The sequence below is a fragment of the Chelon labrosus genome (genome assembly GCF_963514085.1).
Source record: "Chelon labrosus genome assembly, chromosome: 10".
In the NCBI taxonomy this organism is placed as follows: domain Eukaryota; kingdom Metazoa; phylum Chordata; class Actinopteri; order Mugiliformes; family Mugilidae; genus Chelon; species Chelon labrosus.
The window spans coordinates 20,611,896-20,627,303 of NC_140360.1; the positions used below are offsets into that span (position 1 = coordinate 20,611,896).

Sequence of the window (15,408 nt, forward strand, 5' to 3'; positions counted from 1 at the left end):
CCTCGGTACAGGACTGAGGTGTATTTATCATCCCAAGCTTTCGATTTTACTTTCTTTACCATCAAATTAAATCAAAAGTGTGAATCTGCCTTTATCAGAATCTGTTCATATGATCTACATACAGGTAGACGGATAAGAGAAAATGGAAACACGGCTCTTTTATGGTTCACAAAAGTTTTATTTTAATAATTGCAAATCTGATCTTAAAAATGTGGAATAATAAAAGCCAATATCTATAGAGACAATACAACCTTAAAAGAAATTAAGGATGGACAACTAGCAGCAAGTTTGTTTTATAAAAGTAAACAAACCAAACAAAATGAACAAGCACGGGTGCCTTTCCCCATTCACATGCAGGTAAAGTGAAAACGCTAACGGTTTTAAAAAGTGGATAAATGACAGTAGTCCTTGAATTTTATTTTTTTTAAACATGCTTTGGATTATTACTGATTAACCAAAACAAAGCCAATGAACTAAATAATCTGCTCCAGTCTGAATGAATTTCAAATGTTAGTTTGACTTCGACAGCAGCCATATTTGTCAGTCAATTAATTGTTTTGATTGTTGAAGGAGCCCTTTCCCTCAAGCAGCGTATAAATCCTGCATCCGTTAAAATAAACACAACCTCAGCATCTGCAATATAAAACCAAATGTAACCATTTGGACCATATTGAAGGCAGTGCATACCATAGAGGTCGGAAAAGGCCTCAGCTCTTTAAGAAAAGCCATCTGTGATTTCAACCCATCAGTCTGGACTTCGTTCATGTCCTCAAACTCAGGTGTAACAAAGGATTTACAAGGCAGTTCATCCCGTAGGGGTTCAATCAAATTTTAAAGTGTAAAAAGCATGTGGCTGATGTTATATCAAGTTACCAAACATCTTAGTAAATAAAATGACAAAATATTACATTAATTAACATTTTACTACAATAATAAAGTGTAGCTTTGAGTTTATTTGAAAAATAGTCACATTTTTGTTTATGAAATTCAGATTTTAAACACATTTCTAATTTGAAACACTCTCTCCTGTTACAGCTGTGCTCCCCTCCATCCTAGGGAGCCGAGATTTTGGCCCCACACAGCGTTAACATTGTTCATTTACACCATCGACTCTCTTTATGGCAAAATAAAGATCGGTAGGGAAAATGGTGATGATAAATAATACTATCAGCATAGGCTTTAAAAAGACAAAATATAAAACAGCAATTTGAACTTTGTCGTATCCGAGATTTATCTAAAAATCCAGGATCAGTATTCAAACTAAATAATTTGTCACTTTGCAAATACAGCAATTTACAATTTGCACAATGAGTTAAGTTACCTCTCATGACTGAAACATGAAAAAAACAACGTAGCATTTGTTTATACATATATGTTACCTGGTTGTCACACAGTCACTGACTGATCATAAATTAAGGGGACGTGGGAGGTGGCTGTTCTTGTCTCTTATGTTCACTTGGGGTCCTCAATGGTTCCCGTGCTAAGGTCAGTCATTTTGGGGTATTTCACCTTCTTCTGGTCCAGCTCATTCTGAGCCCACAGCAGTAGCTTCAGGAGTTTAGCCAGTTTGGGTGTGGACTCCCTATTTTCATAGTCCAGCACAGCTTGGTTCACCTCACTCCACACCTGTGCATTGAGAGACATGCAGTAGTCAAATTGAAAATACAAATTCATTACCTGCATTCACCTGCATTCTGCCAAAACAAGTAGAAACTCAACAGACTTGTTCCAGACCTCAGACCAGACCCAGACCCATTCATATGAGACAGCTGTAAAAGCAATAATCTGAAGTGTAGTTCATAAATATTTATTAGTATATAAGTGTTTCACATCCATCTCTATCAGGACGTCCCCTCTTCACTCAGTTTAATGATTAAACATCAGCATTAAATAATCTAAAGCAGCTCCCACTAATGTCCCTGTGTCCCTTTGAATGGACTATTAAGGTGGTTTAACATCGTTCTTGTGTGTTTTAACTCAAGCTAACTCTGGTGATATTTTGTACAATTTGTCTGATCTATATCCAGAGTTAATAACCCATTTGAAACCGCAGGACAGATGAACTCTGGTGTGAACTCAACATGAATTCAATCAAACCAATCTACTTATCACAAATCGGTATTCATGTAAACATGCATGGGCATGGGTTTTATTTGATATGTTAGAATGTAAACAGGAAGTAAAACACAGCTTGTACCTTTGTCTAATTAAGCTGACCTCCAATAACCACGTGCTACTTTTTACACCCTATTTCTATCTTATCTTATTTTTTCCTCCTTGTTCCAAACTAAGCGAAGCAAAATAAAGGCATGAAAACATCCCAAAATCGCCGGTCAAACTAAATTACACTCCAGTGATCAACATCCACCAACCTTTTGCCTCTGCATCATGTTGAGCAGGTCACCAAAGGGTGACTCTTCTGGGTTGTCAAAGGCGAGGAGGGCTAGCGTTCGCTCCATCTCTGTCAGACACTCTCGGCTCTCCTCCCCCTGCTCTGCCAGCTGTGTCTGAGCGAACTCCAGTGCTGACTCAGTCTCTCTTAGCCTGATTAACTCAATCAAGTGTTGCTGCTGCAAGAGGGGAAATGAAGCAGGTGATGTTAGTGCTCAAGCTTTAGCTAATATCACAATAATTTCATTATGGACAATGTCAGGCTGGGTTAAAATAGGTGGTTTAGTATTCACACCAATAAATACCACTAATACAGCATTCCAGTTCACCAAGGCTCACACTAACATCAGAGCTACTGGTGGTTATTTCAAAACTCAAACGTACCTGCAGATGAAAATACAAGTATCGATTGGTGTCCAGCAGCTCTGGGTGTAGGCTGTTGATGAGTGCAATAGCTTCCTGTATCTGACCCTTCAGGATCATCTCTCTAATCTTTATCCTCTCATCCAAAGAGTCCAGGTCCACACTGGGCTCGATACCAGACTCCATCCGAAACTTCTCTGCTGCCTCTTTGAAGCCCTCTTCAGACATGTAAAACACATAGAGGGGAAGACATAAAGACCAGTTTACCCTGCAAGCTGTATATTCAGCGTACAGACACTGTTTTCTCACCTGTCACCAGGTAATTCATAATGAGCCGATTCATATCCGCCCTTTGTATGTGAACATTGTTTAATTTGTCCATCCACTCTTCTTTTGTGATGTCCTCTGGCTTTTCAGCATAACTCATCATTGGGATCCTGAAAGAGTAAAGACACCATTTGGTAACGGCGAAACGTGAGCAAGACTGACACAGCTTGGTCACACGTTGCACCTACATGAACAGAAACGTTACAGCTGTGCAGAGACATTTAAAAAGTCCTGAACACACTTAAGCAAAGGATATGCCACATGTTTAATGCTAAATTAACAACACGATAATTCGGTAACGTTATTAACTGTTAAACGCGTTCAAGCGCCACTAAAACATTAGTAGGAAATTCTCCGAGGCTTCCAAAACAAACCCATTTCCTCCTGTACAGCAGCTCTGGCTAGTTAGCCGACTGTGTGCGTTTATACAACTTACCGAGCAAACACAAGGTCCGGCGACTATCCTCTCTTGCAGGCGTGAGAAGTCAATATTCAGTAAGCAATGCACAGTCCTTTCAGTGCTTTAAGAAGAATAAAAAGGCTGTAAACAGCAGGCACACGGTCAAGCTTTTTGCGGCTAGCTAACTAACGAAGCTAATGTGATAACCTCGCGATAGGAGCGTCAGTCCGACGAGCTTTTCGATTGGTGAGAAACGTGACGTCACGGTTGCCGAGGAACAGTTACGGTCAGAAAGAAAACCAACCGGAACCACAAACAGTCATACAGTATATTCTATAATGTAGTGATATATAACAGTCATACAGTATATTCTTTAATTTAGAGATCTATAACAGTCATTGAGTATATTCTTATTTCATTTAGTGATATATAACAGTCATTGAGTATATTCTTCTTTAATTTAGAGGTATATAACAGTCAGAGTATATTTAAATGTCAGGGCTTGCTTGAACAAACATTCAGTTTAAAATGGTTCTTTTGCGGTACAAATATTGAAACTATGGAGCACATTAACTTTTGTAGCCACATCCAACTAACAAAACTAACATTATCTGGTAAACTTCTACATAGCTACAGAGAAAAACGAGAAAAATGCTGGTTAACAGACTTGATGCAACAAATGAAGACTCCCACCAGTTTTTAAGTTTTTAAGCTGAATTGATTACATCCCCCAGATGTTTTGAATTTACGAAGTACCGCAGGGATACAAATTAATAAGCTCTCAATGAGTACCGAATATGATGAACAAGAACACCCTACAACAAGAGGGCTATAAACAAAAGTGGTTGTCAGTGTGCCAAGGAGGATGAACTGCCCATTCCTAATTTTGATTTTTACAATAAAAATAATTCAGTCTGCTTAAAAGAGTTGAAAATGATTTACAGTATTTTTAAAGAAAGTTGTGGTTGTACAAGGATTTATGACTCAGTTGCATAACTGCTCTTTTGACTTACTGATTTTCCTAAGTGTCAATATCTGTGAGTACTTTCCAGTTCTTAAACTTGGACAATAATGTAATTTCTTCTAATGGTGGGCCTGTTGTGAAACTGGGATAATGGAGTCTTTCTTTCAGCGTTTTGAACTTCAACAGATAGCAGCATGTTCACTTGTCATGCTAATAACATTAGCGATGGCTCTTCTCCAGTCAAGTACCCAACCTTTACAGTGTGAAACTGAAGCAGCTCAATGGAATTAAACCATGAACAATTCCATAGTTTAACCCTTTATGGGGAAAGGAACTATATATGGTAACTTTGGCACACATTTTAAATTGTGTCCCTGTGCCTCTCAGTGAGGTTGAGAAGCACGTTTTCACCCAGCTAATCAGTGAAGACCAAGGCAACATTCTCAGGTCAAATCAGGGTCAAACATGCTCTGCAAGGTCCACCTCTGCATGAACGCTGAGCATAACTGCTTTATTAGGTACAATGAAGAAGTAGCTTAATGTATTCTAATGTGATAATGTGCATGTTGGTCTAAATCATGTTTACAGTTGTTTACCACTTAAGGACAAGGAACCATATGATGACGCCATAAACCTCCTCCTCCACAAGACCCTCTCCCACGTGGACACTGGTAAGGGAAACTATGTGAGAGTGCTGTTTGTTGACTACAGCTCAGCATTCAATACCATAGTCCCCTCCAGACTGGCTGCTAAGCTGCATGACCTGGGCCTGGACTCCTCCCTGTGCAGGTGGATCTACAGCTTCCTGACCGGCAGACCACAGGTGGTCCGAGTGGGTCACCACACTTCAGCCCCCCTGACTCTCAACACTGGATCCCCCCAGGGCTGTGTGCTCAGCCCTCTGCTGTACTCGCTGTACACACACAACTGCGAGGCCACTTCAGACTCCAACATCATCATTAAGTTTGCTGACGACACCGCTGTTGTAGGACTAATCTCCCACGATGACGAGACAGCCTACAGGAGGGAGGTGTCCCACCTGGAGGACTGGTGCAGGGAGAACCACCTCCTGCTGAACGTCAGCAAAACAAAGGAACTGATTGTGGACTTCAGCAGGAAACAGCAGAGGGACTTCCATCCACTCACTATCTGTGGCTCTGTGGTGGAAAGAGTGGACACTTTCAGATACCTGGGAGTGACCATCTCACAGGACCTGTCATGGACTCACCATCTGAACACCATCGTGAAGAAGGCCAGACAGCGTCTCTACCTCCTCAGACGTCTCAGAGACTTTAAGCTCCCTCTCAAGGTGCTCAGAAACTTTTACACCTGCACCATCGAGGGCATCTTGTGTGGGAGCATCACCACCTGGATGGGAAATTGTACCAGGCAGGACTTCCTGGCCCTCAAGAGGGTGGTCCGTTCAGCGGAGCGGACCATCAGAACCCCCCTCCCCAACCTGCAGGACATTTACATCAAACGTTGCAGGTTAAGGGCCACAAAGATCCTGAAACAGCCCAGTCACCCCGGACACTCTCTCTTCTCTCTACTGCCATCAGGCCGGCGTTTCCGTTGCCTGAGGACAAAGACTGAGAGGCTGAAGAAGAGTTTTTATCCCCATGCCATCCGCCTTCTCAACTCTGAGCCTTAACTGGAAATATATCACTGCACTTTATTCATGTAGCTGCTTAATATTTAATACTGTAAATTTATGTACATATACAACTACCCCCCCCCCACCTCCCAAGTTTACCAGTCTATATTTTTATTCAGTCCATATTTTTATTTTTATTCTCATTTTATTTATTTATTTATTTTTTCTTATATTCTATTTCTCTATCGGGGTACATTACACTTATATCGCTTACCTTGTGTGCAACTACTGTTTACTGTAGTAACTACTGTTTACTGTAGTACTTATATATTTTTTTACTACTGGCTGCAGGTACAACAGTACATTTCACTGTGCATGGTACTATGTATAACTGTGCATGTGACAAATAAAACCTATCTATCTATCTATCTATCATATATGGTAAATTCATTCTACTTGATTTTCTCCATGAAGATTAAAAATTTTAAAAACTTCACAAAAGCAAATATTATGCCCTACAATAACACTCTAGGGTTGAAATTTATTTCCATGTATTTCAATGAGTGCCCTATAGGGTTAAACCTGTGCTTTTCCTAATACTCCATCCCAAAATGTCTGCTGTGAAAAAAGCCCATGCAGCACTAGATGAAAACACAGTAGTGCCTATTTATATGTGCACGAAATAATTAGCAACCATTCTATACTTCAGTTAGAAATGTCAAGTAATTTACCCCTGCTTTATTGCATTAGGTTCTTTATAGATTATTTCAATGTGCCATTAAACATGTAAATAAACTGATGTGTATAAATAAAGATGCCGGTGCTTAGGTCAGACAGCATGAAGCCAATGTCAGATCGCTGCAGAAAATGGCTGATGAATGCTTTTTGTGTGACTCCTTGTTTCCCATTGCCCCTAGGAGGTAGAGAGTATAAAGTTAGAACCACAAAAGCCATATCACTGGTTTAAAATAAAATGGAAATAAACTTTCATAACTATTGTGATGTTATATTAATTTTTTTTTTTTAAAGTGTTAGAAACAAAAACTCATACACTCTAGTATACCTTGAAACTACCATACCTTCACCTGGCTGGTCTAAAACACCTTGTCCCCCTACCTTGCATTGTACTTCCTTCCTGATAAAATAATCTGATAATGGTTTAACGCAAAATTCATGTTTTGAATCTACCAGTAATGTAGTTAGAAAAGTACAACGTATTTGAGGAATAGCTGTAATTTAAATGCACTATACTCTCGTGGCTGGACAGCTTGCAGTTGATTAGCTTAGCTCACCATGGAGACAGGAATCAGAGGAAAACAGCACAGGGTGGCAACAAAATCAGCACATCTTAAAAACTCAACAATTGACTTTAATGGTGAATAGAGAAGACGAATCACAATTTCACCAGTAACTTTCTGGAGTCTAACCCAGTTAATTGGCAACTGCTCAGTTGAATTAAGGGAATAGTGGACAGGTGAAGAATCTACGATTGTGTCAAGCCAAATTTCTGTGGGAAAAGTACATAAAATATATAATCCCTAAACATTTTTCATCCGTCAGCTAAAAGGTTTAGCAAATATCAGCTCTCTATGTATTTTCAATGTATGTATGTATGTACTGTACGTTTTTCTAGAGCTAGTTTTAGTTGTTAACATCTATTTGAGGGATTAAGCTAATACACTCAATTTACATTACTAAGGTATGGTCCATTGGCAGAAATATGAAGACAATCAGGTACACTGATAGACTTGATACTGGTACATTTATTTTATTTTAGCTGCTTATTAAGATGCCATTATATTTTGATTGTATATGATGGGATTAAAGTACAAACTCATTTTCAGTTTTAATTGAACCCTCTGTAGTGACCAGAACAGAGCAGTGGTAAATGATCATAGGCTCCTTTCCGTGGTACAGAAAAACACCCTAACACCATCCAGAAGTAGAAGAACACTCTCTGGGAGGCAGGAAGATCATTATACAAGTCGATAAACAGAACAATACAGCAGGCTCATAAACATCAAGAATAGAAAGACCAAAAATAACTCTAGATCTAAAGAGCAGCTCCGCAACAGGATGTTTTGGACAGAGGGAAATAAATCTTAATTTGATCTTCGTTTCAGAATGAGTGGTAATGTCTGAGACAGTCTGATCACAACCTGGGCATGTATTTCATATGATGAAGACAAAACTAGAGGCACAGAAGAAACTTTTGCTTTATCAATGTTCTGTTTAATGCAGTTTACAAAAATAAAGTTTTATTCTAATAAGATAAAAAAAAACTTACAAATGTAGACGATGATGGCCTTGATCATTGTCTTGATCTGTAAGATTGACTTGAGACAAAAGAAACGTCAGCAACAGATCAATTTAAAACAGCAGGCGGAGCAAACATACCCTTTTAGATGTGGCTGACAGACACATATTCATGCAGATATGCAGATATTTCAACTGCAACATGTGCAGCTCTATAAGCTGCTATAAACTGCAACCCTTGTGACGGCCACAGGGTTGGCTTTCCCCTGTGTTGTCTTTTGTGTGGGTTGTGTTCCCTTGCTTTCTTTCAAGTAGTTCAGGTAATTGAATGTATGGGCTGCACTCCATTGTACCATTGAAGACAACAATACACTGTATGCATCAACATACATTTATTTAATCATGTTTGGTGTCACTCTGCCTTCCACCTGCACAATACACAATATGATGCAAATCAGACAAGAGTATTTAAAGAACTTGAAATGGAATAAAGGTTTAATGTTTAGAGCGTCTTGACTGATTTAGTTGTAAATATGTGCAAAAGTCTAAAACATCAGCCTCAACTGGTTGAAAACATGTTACAAAGGTTTTGTAGATTTGCTTTAGCCTTAGTGCAGCAGTCCTCAGATGTTTGTTGATGCAACTGTATCGTGTCTTGACAAGAAAAGATGAGAGACGAGTTGCACAAATAATGAATGCCTGGGAGTTTGGTTTAAATACTCCACAGGCTGTAACGTTACATTCATACTTGGCTCTTTTAATTGCAAGTCAGGGCCTGTTCCAGTCTCCTCAGGACATCAACACCCTTAACCACTTGACTAGAAAAGAATGAAAAGACTGTGGATGTGTCTCAAACTGTTACAAGAGCATTGATTATATTTGGAAATTTAGTTGGTGATAATAACTCAAAAGCAACACATGTCTTGACCATCCAGGGTGTTGGCTGTAGGGTGATGTCAGGGATCTTTTAGTGTGAGGTCCCTTATTGCTAATTCCTAGAGTGTCACATATATTAAGAGTGGGAAATAGCAAAACTCTCATTTGAAAGGAGGACAATGTCAATATGCCCCACCACAGTGAACACTGCCGGCCCAGCGCCTCTATTCTATTTCGGATGCTGTCTATTCTCCAGGCTATGTGCTTCCCTGTGATTCCAGCTAAGCTAAGCTAACAGACTGCTGCTACCTGTAGCCTCTAGTCAAATGCACTACTTCTCGTCTATTTAATCTATACTGAGTTGTTTTAAGTAAACCAGCATTCAACATTTAATACAATTTATCTAAATTTATAGGCAAAATGTAGTTGTTTTCTGACATGTGCTGATCTTTGATGTAGCTGAAGCACATCTTTCCCTCCACGTATTCAGTCAGTCCGTGAACGCGCACGTCGGGTCGCCATGGAGAGCTGTGGGCGGGGCCAGCAGACTGCTGCAGCTGTCCATGGTTGTGTAGTGAGAATCAGAGAGGGTCCGGGTACGTGCGAGATGCGGCCATAGTCACGCTACACTGTCTTATATTATAACCTGCCGGGTTCGTTAGTTTTGCAGCCCATCGGAGCCGACTGAAAGGTGAGCCTTCTCGAGCTTTTCGGTAATTTTCTTTTTCCTCGAGATACTGGCCCTTGCCCTTGAAAATTACTGCTGACGATCCATCCCTATCCTTGCATCAAGAGCAGGCCAGGAAGCAAACCAACATGGATGCTGTGCGCTATAGCAGTGCAGCAGATGATGCTTGCATGGAGATTATGTTCCCTGCATCGTACTGACTGAGTCTAATCTCTCCTATGGACAATGTATATCAGGATGCGACTGGTGACAGTGGGAAATTTCACAGAAGGGGCAGTTTTTAATGAAAATGTTGACATACGCTGTAGAGGGCTTCAAATATACTAGTGGCTCTTCATTTGTGTCGACATGCCACCCATTCAGATGCAGCTATATTCTTAAGAATGGCTCTACCTTTTTTACTTGCACCATGATTTTGATAAATCCTGCCTGTTTCAGTCTGATTGCCTCGATAGATGTCAGTTACTGATTTACCTAAAGCTGCATAAGCATCAGTGGTCCTGCCAAGATGTCACAATTTCTGTATAATCAATAGGGACGATTTATATCACTGGTGCAGCTAATCTGCAAAAATTAGAGGAGTGTAGGGAAATACACTAAATCCAGCATTTTGGACTTCATTTTGTATATTTCCATACAGCATGCACAGGACAGGACTTTTGTATTAAAAGGACTAGTTACTGGGTACTGTCGGGATCATTCAATCAACCAAGCTTTACTTTAGTTGGAGGCCTCATGTTTTTTTGAACATGTGTATTTTCTGATGAACAGGCCGCCCCAACAGAGCAAGCCTGGCCTCTTATTTTTGCTTATGAAGCACCACATGCAGTCTAAGCAGTGCATTCAGGTTTGTGTTTCTGTGTCCAGCCTGTGGACGTGAGGCATCATGGCTGAGCAGCAGAGGCAGCGCTCTCTGTCCACCGCTGGTGAGTCTCTCTACGTTGTCTTGGGAGTCGACAAGGTGGCTACAACGGATGACATTAAGAGATCTTACAGGTGAGGCTTCCCTCGGCGTCTTAGGCGTGATCCCTTTTACTGTGAATGTGATACTTTCTATTTGACTGTTGTTTCTGCCTTTCCCCTAACAGGAAACTGGCATTGAAGTTCCACCCTGACAAGAATCCTGATAATCCCGAGGCCTCAGAAAAGTTCAAGGAGATAAACAATGCCCACGCGATTCTGAACGACCCCACGAAGCGCAACATTTACGATAAATATGGTTCTCTGGGTCTATATGTGGCTGAGCAGTTTGGAGAGGAGAATGTCAACACTTACTTTGTCCTTTCAAGCTGGTGGGCAAAGGTAAGCCAACAGAAACCCCCTGACCAAATACAATTTGCTCTGTCAAACCTCTTTTTCTAATTCTTTATTTTTCCTCCTCCTCTGACTCTGTTTGCCTTAAGGCTCTGTTTGTATTCTGCGGCCTGGCCACTGGCTGCTACTTCTGTTGCTGCCTGTGTTGCTGCTGTAACTGCTGCTGTGGAAAATGTAAACCACGGCCTCGGGAGGGCCAGGACCAGGACTTCTACGTGTCCCCTGAGGACCTGGAGGCTCAGCTGCAATCTGATGAGAGAGGTGAGCCCAAACAGTTTGTGTCAGACAAATTTTTGGCAGGCGAGTGACGGGATGAGTGCTTGAAACTTTGTTTCTGTTTGTCAAACAGAGGCTGGTGGTGACCCTATAGTGCTGCAGCCCTCAGCAACAGAGACAACCCAGTTAACATCAGATGGCCACCTCTCCTACCACACTGACACTGGCTTCAACTAAACCTCCGTTCCCGCTGATCCTGGCCTGCGGTCCTGCCTGCTTCCCTGCTCCACCTCAGCAAGATGAAAGATAGGGGCGATCCATCGTTCCACCTCAGAAAGAGAGCCATGCGGAGTCGAGGGACTAGTAAGCATGGCCCATGAAAGGAACTAATGAAGTCACATACCTTACACCCCTCCCCGACTGGTCCGCTGCATATTTCCCCCGGTACTAGAAGAAAAGAGAAACAAGTAAATTGTTTCCCTTTTTATTTCTTCTTTTGTATTTCTTAGCCTTTAACCACACAGGTCGCCTGCCCTACTTTCCAATGTTTTGCATCATGGTGTAGCATGCACTGTTTAAAATCATGGTCTCCAGATTTTATTTACTCCTTTGCAACATTTGGTTTGCAAGACTCATAATGTATGTGCAGTATGTTCAAATCAGTGCAACTCACAGGGAGAAGGATGAGAAGGAGGAGGGGGTGAAATGTGTATTTTATGCTAAAGGAAGGGAGAGCCATGTTTCAGGGAGGTGCTGGATGGAGATGTGTATTTTTTTTTTTTTTTTTTTTTACTTAGGCAGACTGTGCCATCATTAAACCATCAACTACTGAGTTGTCAAACACATTTACACATTTCAAATTTATTTTAGTTGAAAAGGCCTCCTGCTGTTGTCAGACCTACAGCATATCTGTGGCACCGTGTTTGATCGTCTTTAGTGCTCCCTTGAGTGGTTTTAATGTGAATCATGAGGTTGTTAAGGCACAGAGCTTTATTTGCAGAAATGCCCAGTTGACTTACATTTCTACGTTAGTTATTAATCAGCCCAAGCGTTTCTTACGCTCTCCTGCATCACTCAATGTGCTGTGGATAATTATTGATGATGTTTATTTCCAGGGATGCTTTTACGTTAATTTGTAGTGTCTCACATTATAAATGTTTCAGCCCCTGATAGATTAGGTACATTTCATCAGCAGCTACAAACTGACACAGGATGCAGAAATTCATAATCTTTTTGACTAATGAAAATTAGTCAAAAAGCTTATTTTTAATAGTTTGTTGATGCATTCAGCATACAGCCTTTCTTTATTTTTTTAATTTATACTACTTGTAAAAAATATTTTTAGAGACATCTCAACTCGTTAAGACTGAAAGACATTCATTAGACCTCTTTATTGCAGTCCTTTTCGTGAAGTCAAGCAGCTCCACCTAGCTCTTGTTCAGAGGGTGACATGTTTTTAAGTCTTGAATATATTTAGAAGTTGATGTGATGTGGAAAAAAAAAACATGCTAAACTCTTCAGAGTTACTGCTGACTACAGAATATCCATGTGGAGGATTACTGTTTTCATCACGTTTTTGTGTTTTGAGCTGAAGTCTTATGATATTTTGTCCAATGCTGTAATTGTTCGTCATTGTTGACTCTTTTCCCATGTAGTTTAAGAAGCTCGCCAGGCATATCATCTATGAGCCAGTGCTACAGGCAGCTCTGAGTAAAAGAGATTTTTCATATGACTGAATTTGCATATATTGCCACACATTTTTGCCATAAATTGCCATGAACATCTTTGCCACTATGTCAGTTTCATAACTGCTAATAATGTGTTTCAATGGTTTACAATTGGTGAGCTCCCGTCGCCCACCCTCTGCTATTAATGGTATGGATGTTGACCTCTGTGGCCCTAGTATGACGTTTCCTGTAACCTTTGATGAAACATAGATGTTCCTGTCATGGCTTTTTCATTGAGATACTGAAAAATGCTACTGTAAATGTTCTAAGTTGAATGCACTGTGTGTTAAAAAACAAAAACAAAACTATAAAGGATCAATGAGCAGGAAATGATTCCATAAAAAGATAATATAGTATATAGTGTAACTATAGTGAAATGGTTATATGATGCATTTTTTTTTTGGAATTCTATTTATTTCCTACTTTGTCATGTTTCAGATGATGATCGACTATAATTTTAACTGGTATGGTGTCGTAATGTTGCCATTAAATTTCGCAAGGAATGGTTTAATGGTTAAGGTCGCTTGTACATACACTTGACCCATATAAAGTATAAACCTTAACGTTTCTGTTGTAGCATGGTAATTGTGTGTCTGGAAGAAAACAAGTGGATCATTGATCTGGTTTGCTGTTGTTGAATAAATGTTCCTCAACATTTTGACTCGTGTTCTTTTCGAACAGCTTCACATGGAAGCACGGGGAGATGATAACAACAACACAGGGTTAGTTTTTTGTGTCACTTTCACAGGGAATTAGTGGTGGAGGTTTGATGTTAAGGTTCAAAGTAAAGTACCAATACCAATTGGAAATGTTACTTAGGTAAAAGCACAAGTATAATCAGGGAAATGTACTAAAATATTAAAGTGGAGAAGCTCATGGATGAAGAAGCGCCGCTATAACCTGTGAAAGAGGCATTGGGAGGAAATGCAAGTATTTTTCATAGGACTGCAACTACATAAACATGATGATCCTTTTTGAAATAACAGATTATTTTTGCTTGTTAAAAATTCTGAAAATAGAAACACTGGAGAGAAATCATCGTTCACTCATCTATGAAAGTGGCACATGCAGCACGTTCAGAAAGACAGAAATTGTTTGATTCTTTTTTAAAAACAAAAACAATAAATGTGTAATAAATACAGGAAAGAAGTCAAGCCTCACATTTGAGAGCCATGAAATGTTTCACATTTGTTCATGAAATATGACCTAGACAGATATCGTAATTGTTACCAATTCAATTTTAACTCATTTCATCATTTCATCTGTATTTGAATATAATGTTATATGTATATAGAAAACAAATATAAAATTATATGTAAATGGAATTAAAGCTGTCGCATAATGTTGTGCAGGAAAAAGTGTGGTATTTCCCTCTTTAATGTAATAGAATAAACATAGAAATTTGCACAACAAGGTAGATTAAAAACATTAGAGAACAGGTAGCCTACTTCAAATTTACTTGTACTTGGATAAATGTACGTAGTTACATTCCACAACTGCTTGGATTATGTACCACACAAATACTCAATGCTCATTTCTTGATATACATCTGCATCATACATGTGAAACTTCTGTAATTTAATGCTGAACATTTTCTATTTGCTTGTAGTGTTATTATTACCACAATTTACCCTTTCTTTCTATTAATACTTCCTCTTTGCTTCATTGTGTTTTAAGCAATTTTAACAAAACAAATTTCTCTTCAGGCACCAATCAATTTTTTTCCTGCTTCTGATTCAGTCCTAAACCTCTGTGCTGTGTTGGTCTGTTGCTGTTTTCTTGTTTATCTCAGTGTAGCGTGATCTATGAGTTTGATTTATGGAAAGCTGTTTCAGAGGAGAGACAATACTCCACAAGTTCACCAACAGATGGAGACAAGTCCTTCACTTTACCAAGTCACTGTGTGATGTCAATAACTATTAAAAAATCGAATTGTATTTAATTTACCCCTATCAACTGTATTTAATGTGGATGTTGCCTTTGAAAACAACACATCATATATTGCATTTCTCAAAGGCTTGAACCTTGCACCTTAGTAGAAATGATGTTCATGATTGTAATTTATTGTATATTATATAATGCTTTATATGATGTATTTTTTATTTATCTTTATACTGTGTTTTAGGGAAAATATTTTTCCATTCCACTAGACTACAGAAATAACTAAAGCGATGCTGCAGGTTAAAATATTACATATGATAGATGCCGCACTGTTTTCTCATGAAGAGCTTCTTCATGGTGGACTACAGCATTAAAATGTAACATTTTAAATGTTACTTATTTATTAGTACA

General features: G+C 39.4%; 2 protein-coding genes across 3 annotated transcripts; one reads left to right on the plus strand and one right to left on the minus strand.

Annotated features, from left to right (window-relative positions):
• Positions 1-933: 933 nt before the first annotated feature.
• LOC311494371 (glucose-induced degradation protein 8-B homolog) lies at positions 934-3,685 on the minus strand. Of its 2 annotated transcripts, none has more exons than XM_084553387.1 (5): positions 3,456-3,685; positions 3,064-3,191; positions 2,776-2,972; positions 2,373-2,570; positions 934-1,626 (listed from the first exon to the last, which is right to left on the minus strand). In XM_084553387.1, exons 2-5 carry the CDS (start codon positions 3,182-3,184, stop codon positions 1,453-1,455), a joined length of 690 nt encoding a protein of 229 aa, XP_084409513.1. In that variant the 5' UTR covers positions 3,185-3,191; positions 3,456-3,685; the 3' UTR covers positions 934-1,452. The 2 variants fall into 2 exon arrangements, with proteins under 2 accessions (XP_084409513.1, XP_084409512.1); XM_084553386.1 differs by having other exon boundaries at positions 3,518-3,684.
• Positions 3,686-9,508: 5,823 nt separating this feature from the next.
• Positions 9,509-13,782, plus strand: dnajc5aa (DnaJ (Hsp40) homolog, subfamily C, member 5aa). The gene is made up of 5 exons (XM_084554203.1): positions 9,509-9,862; positions 10,727-10,855; positions 10,948-11,161; positions 11,263-11,434; positions 11,523-13,782. The coding sequence occupies exons 2-5, from the start codon at positions 10,746-10,748 to the stop codon at positions 11,624-11,626; spliced, it is 600 nt and encodes a 199-aa protein (XP_084410329.1). The 5' UTR covers positions 9,509-9,862; positions 10,727-10,745; the 3' UTR covers positions 11,627-13,782.
• The last annotated feature ends 1,626 nt before the right edge of the window (positions 13,783-15,408 follow it).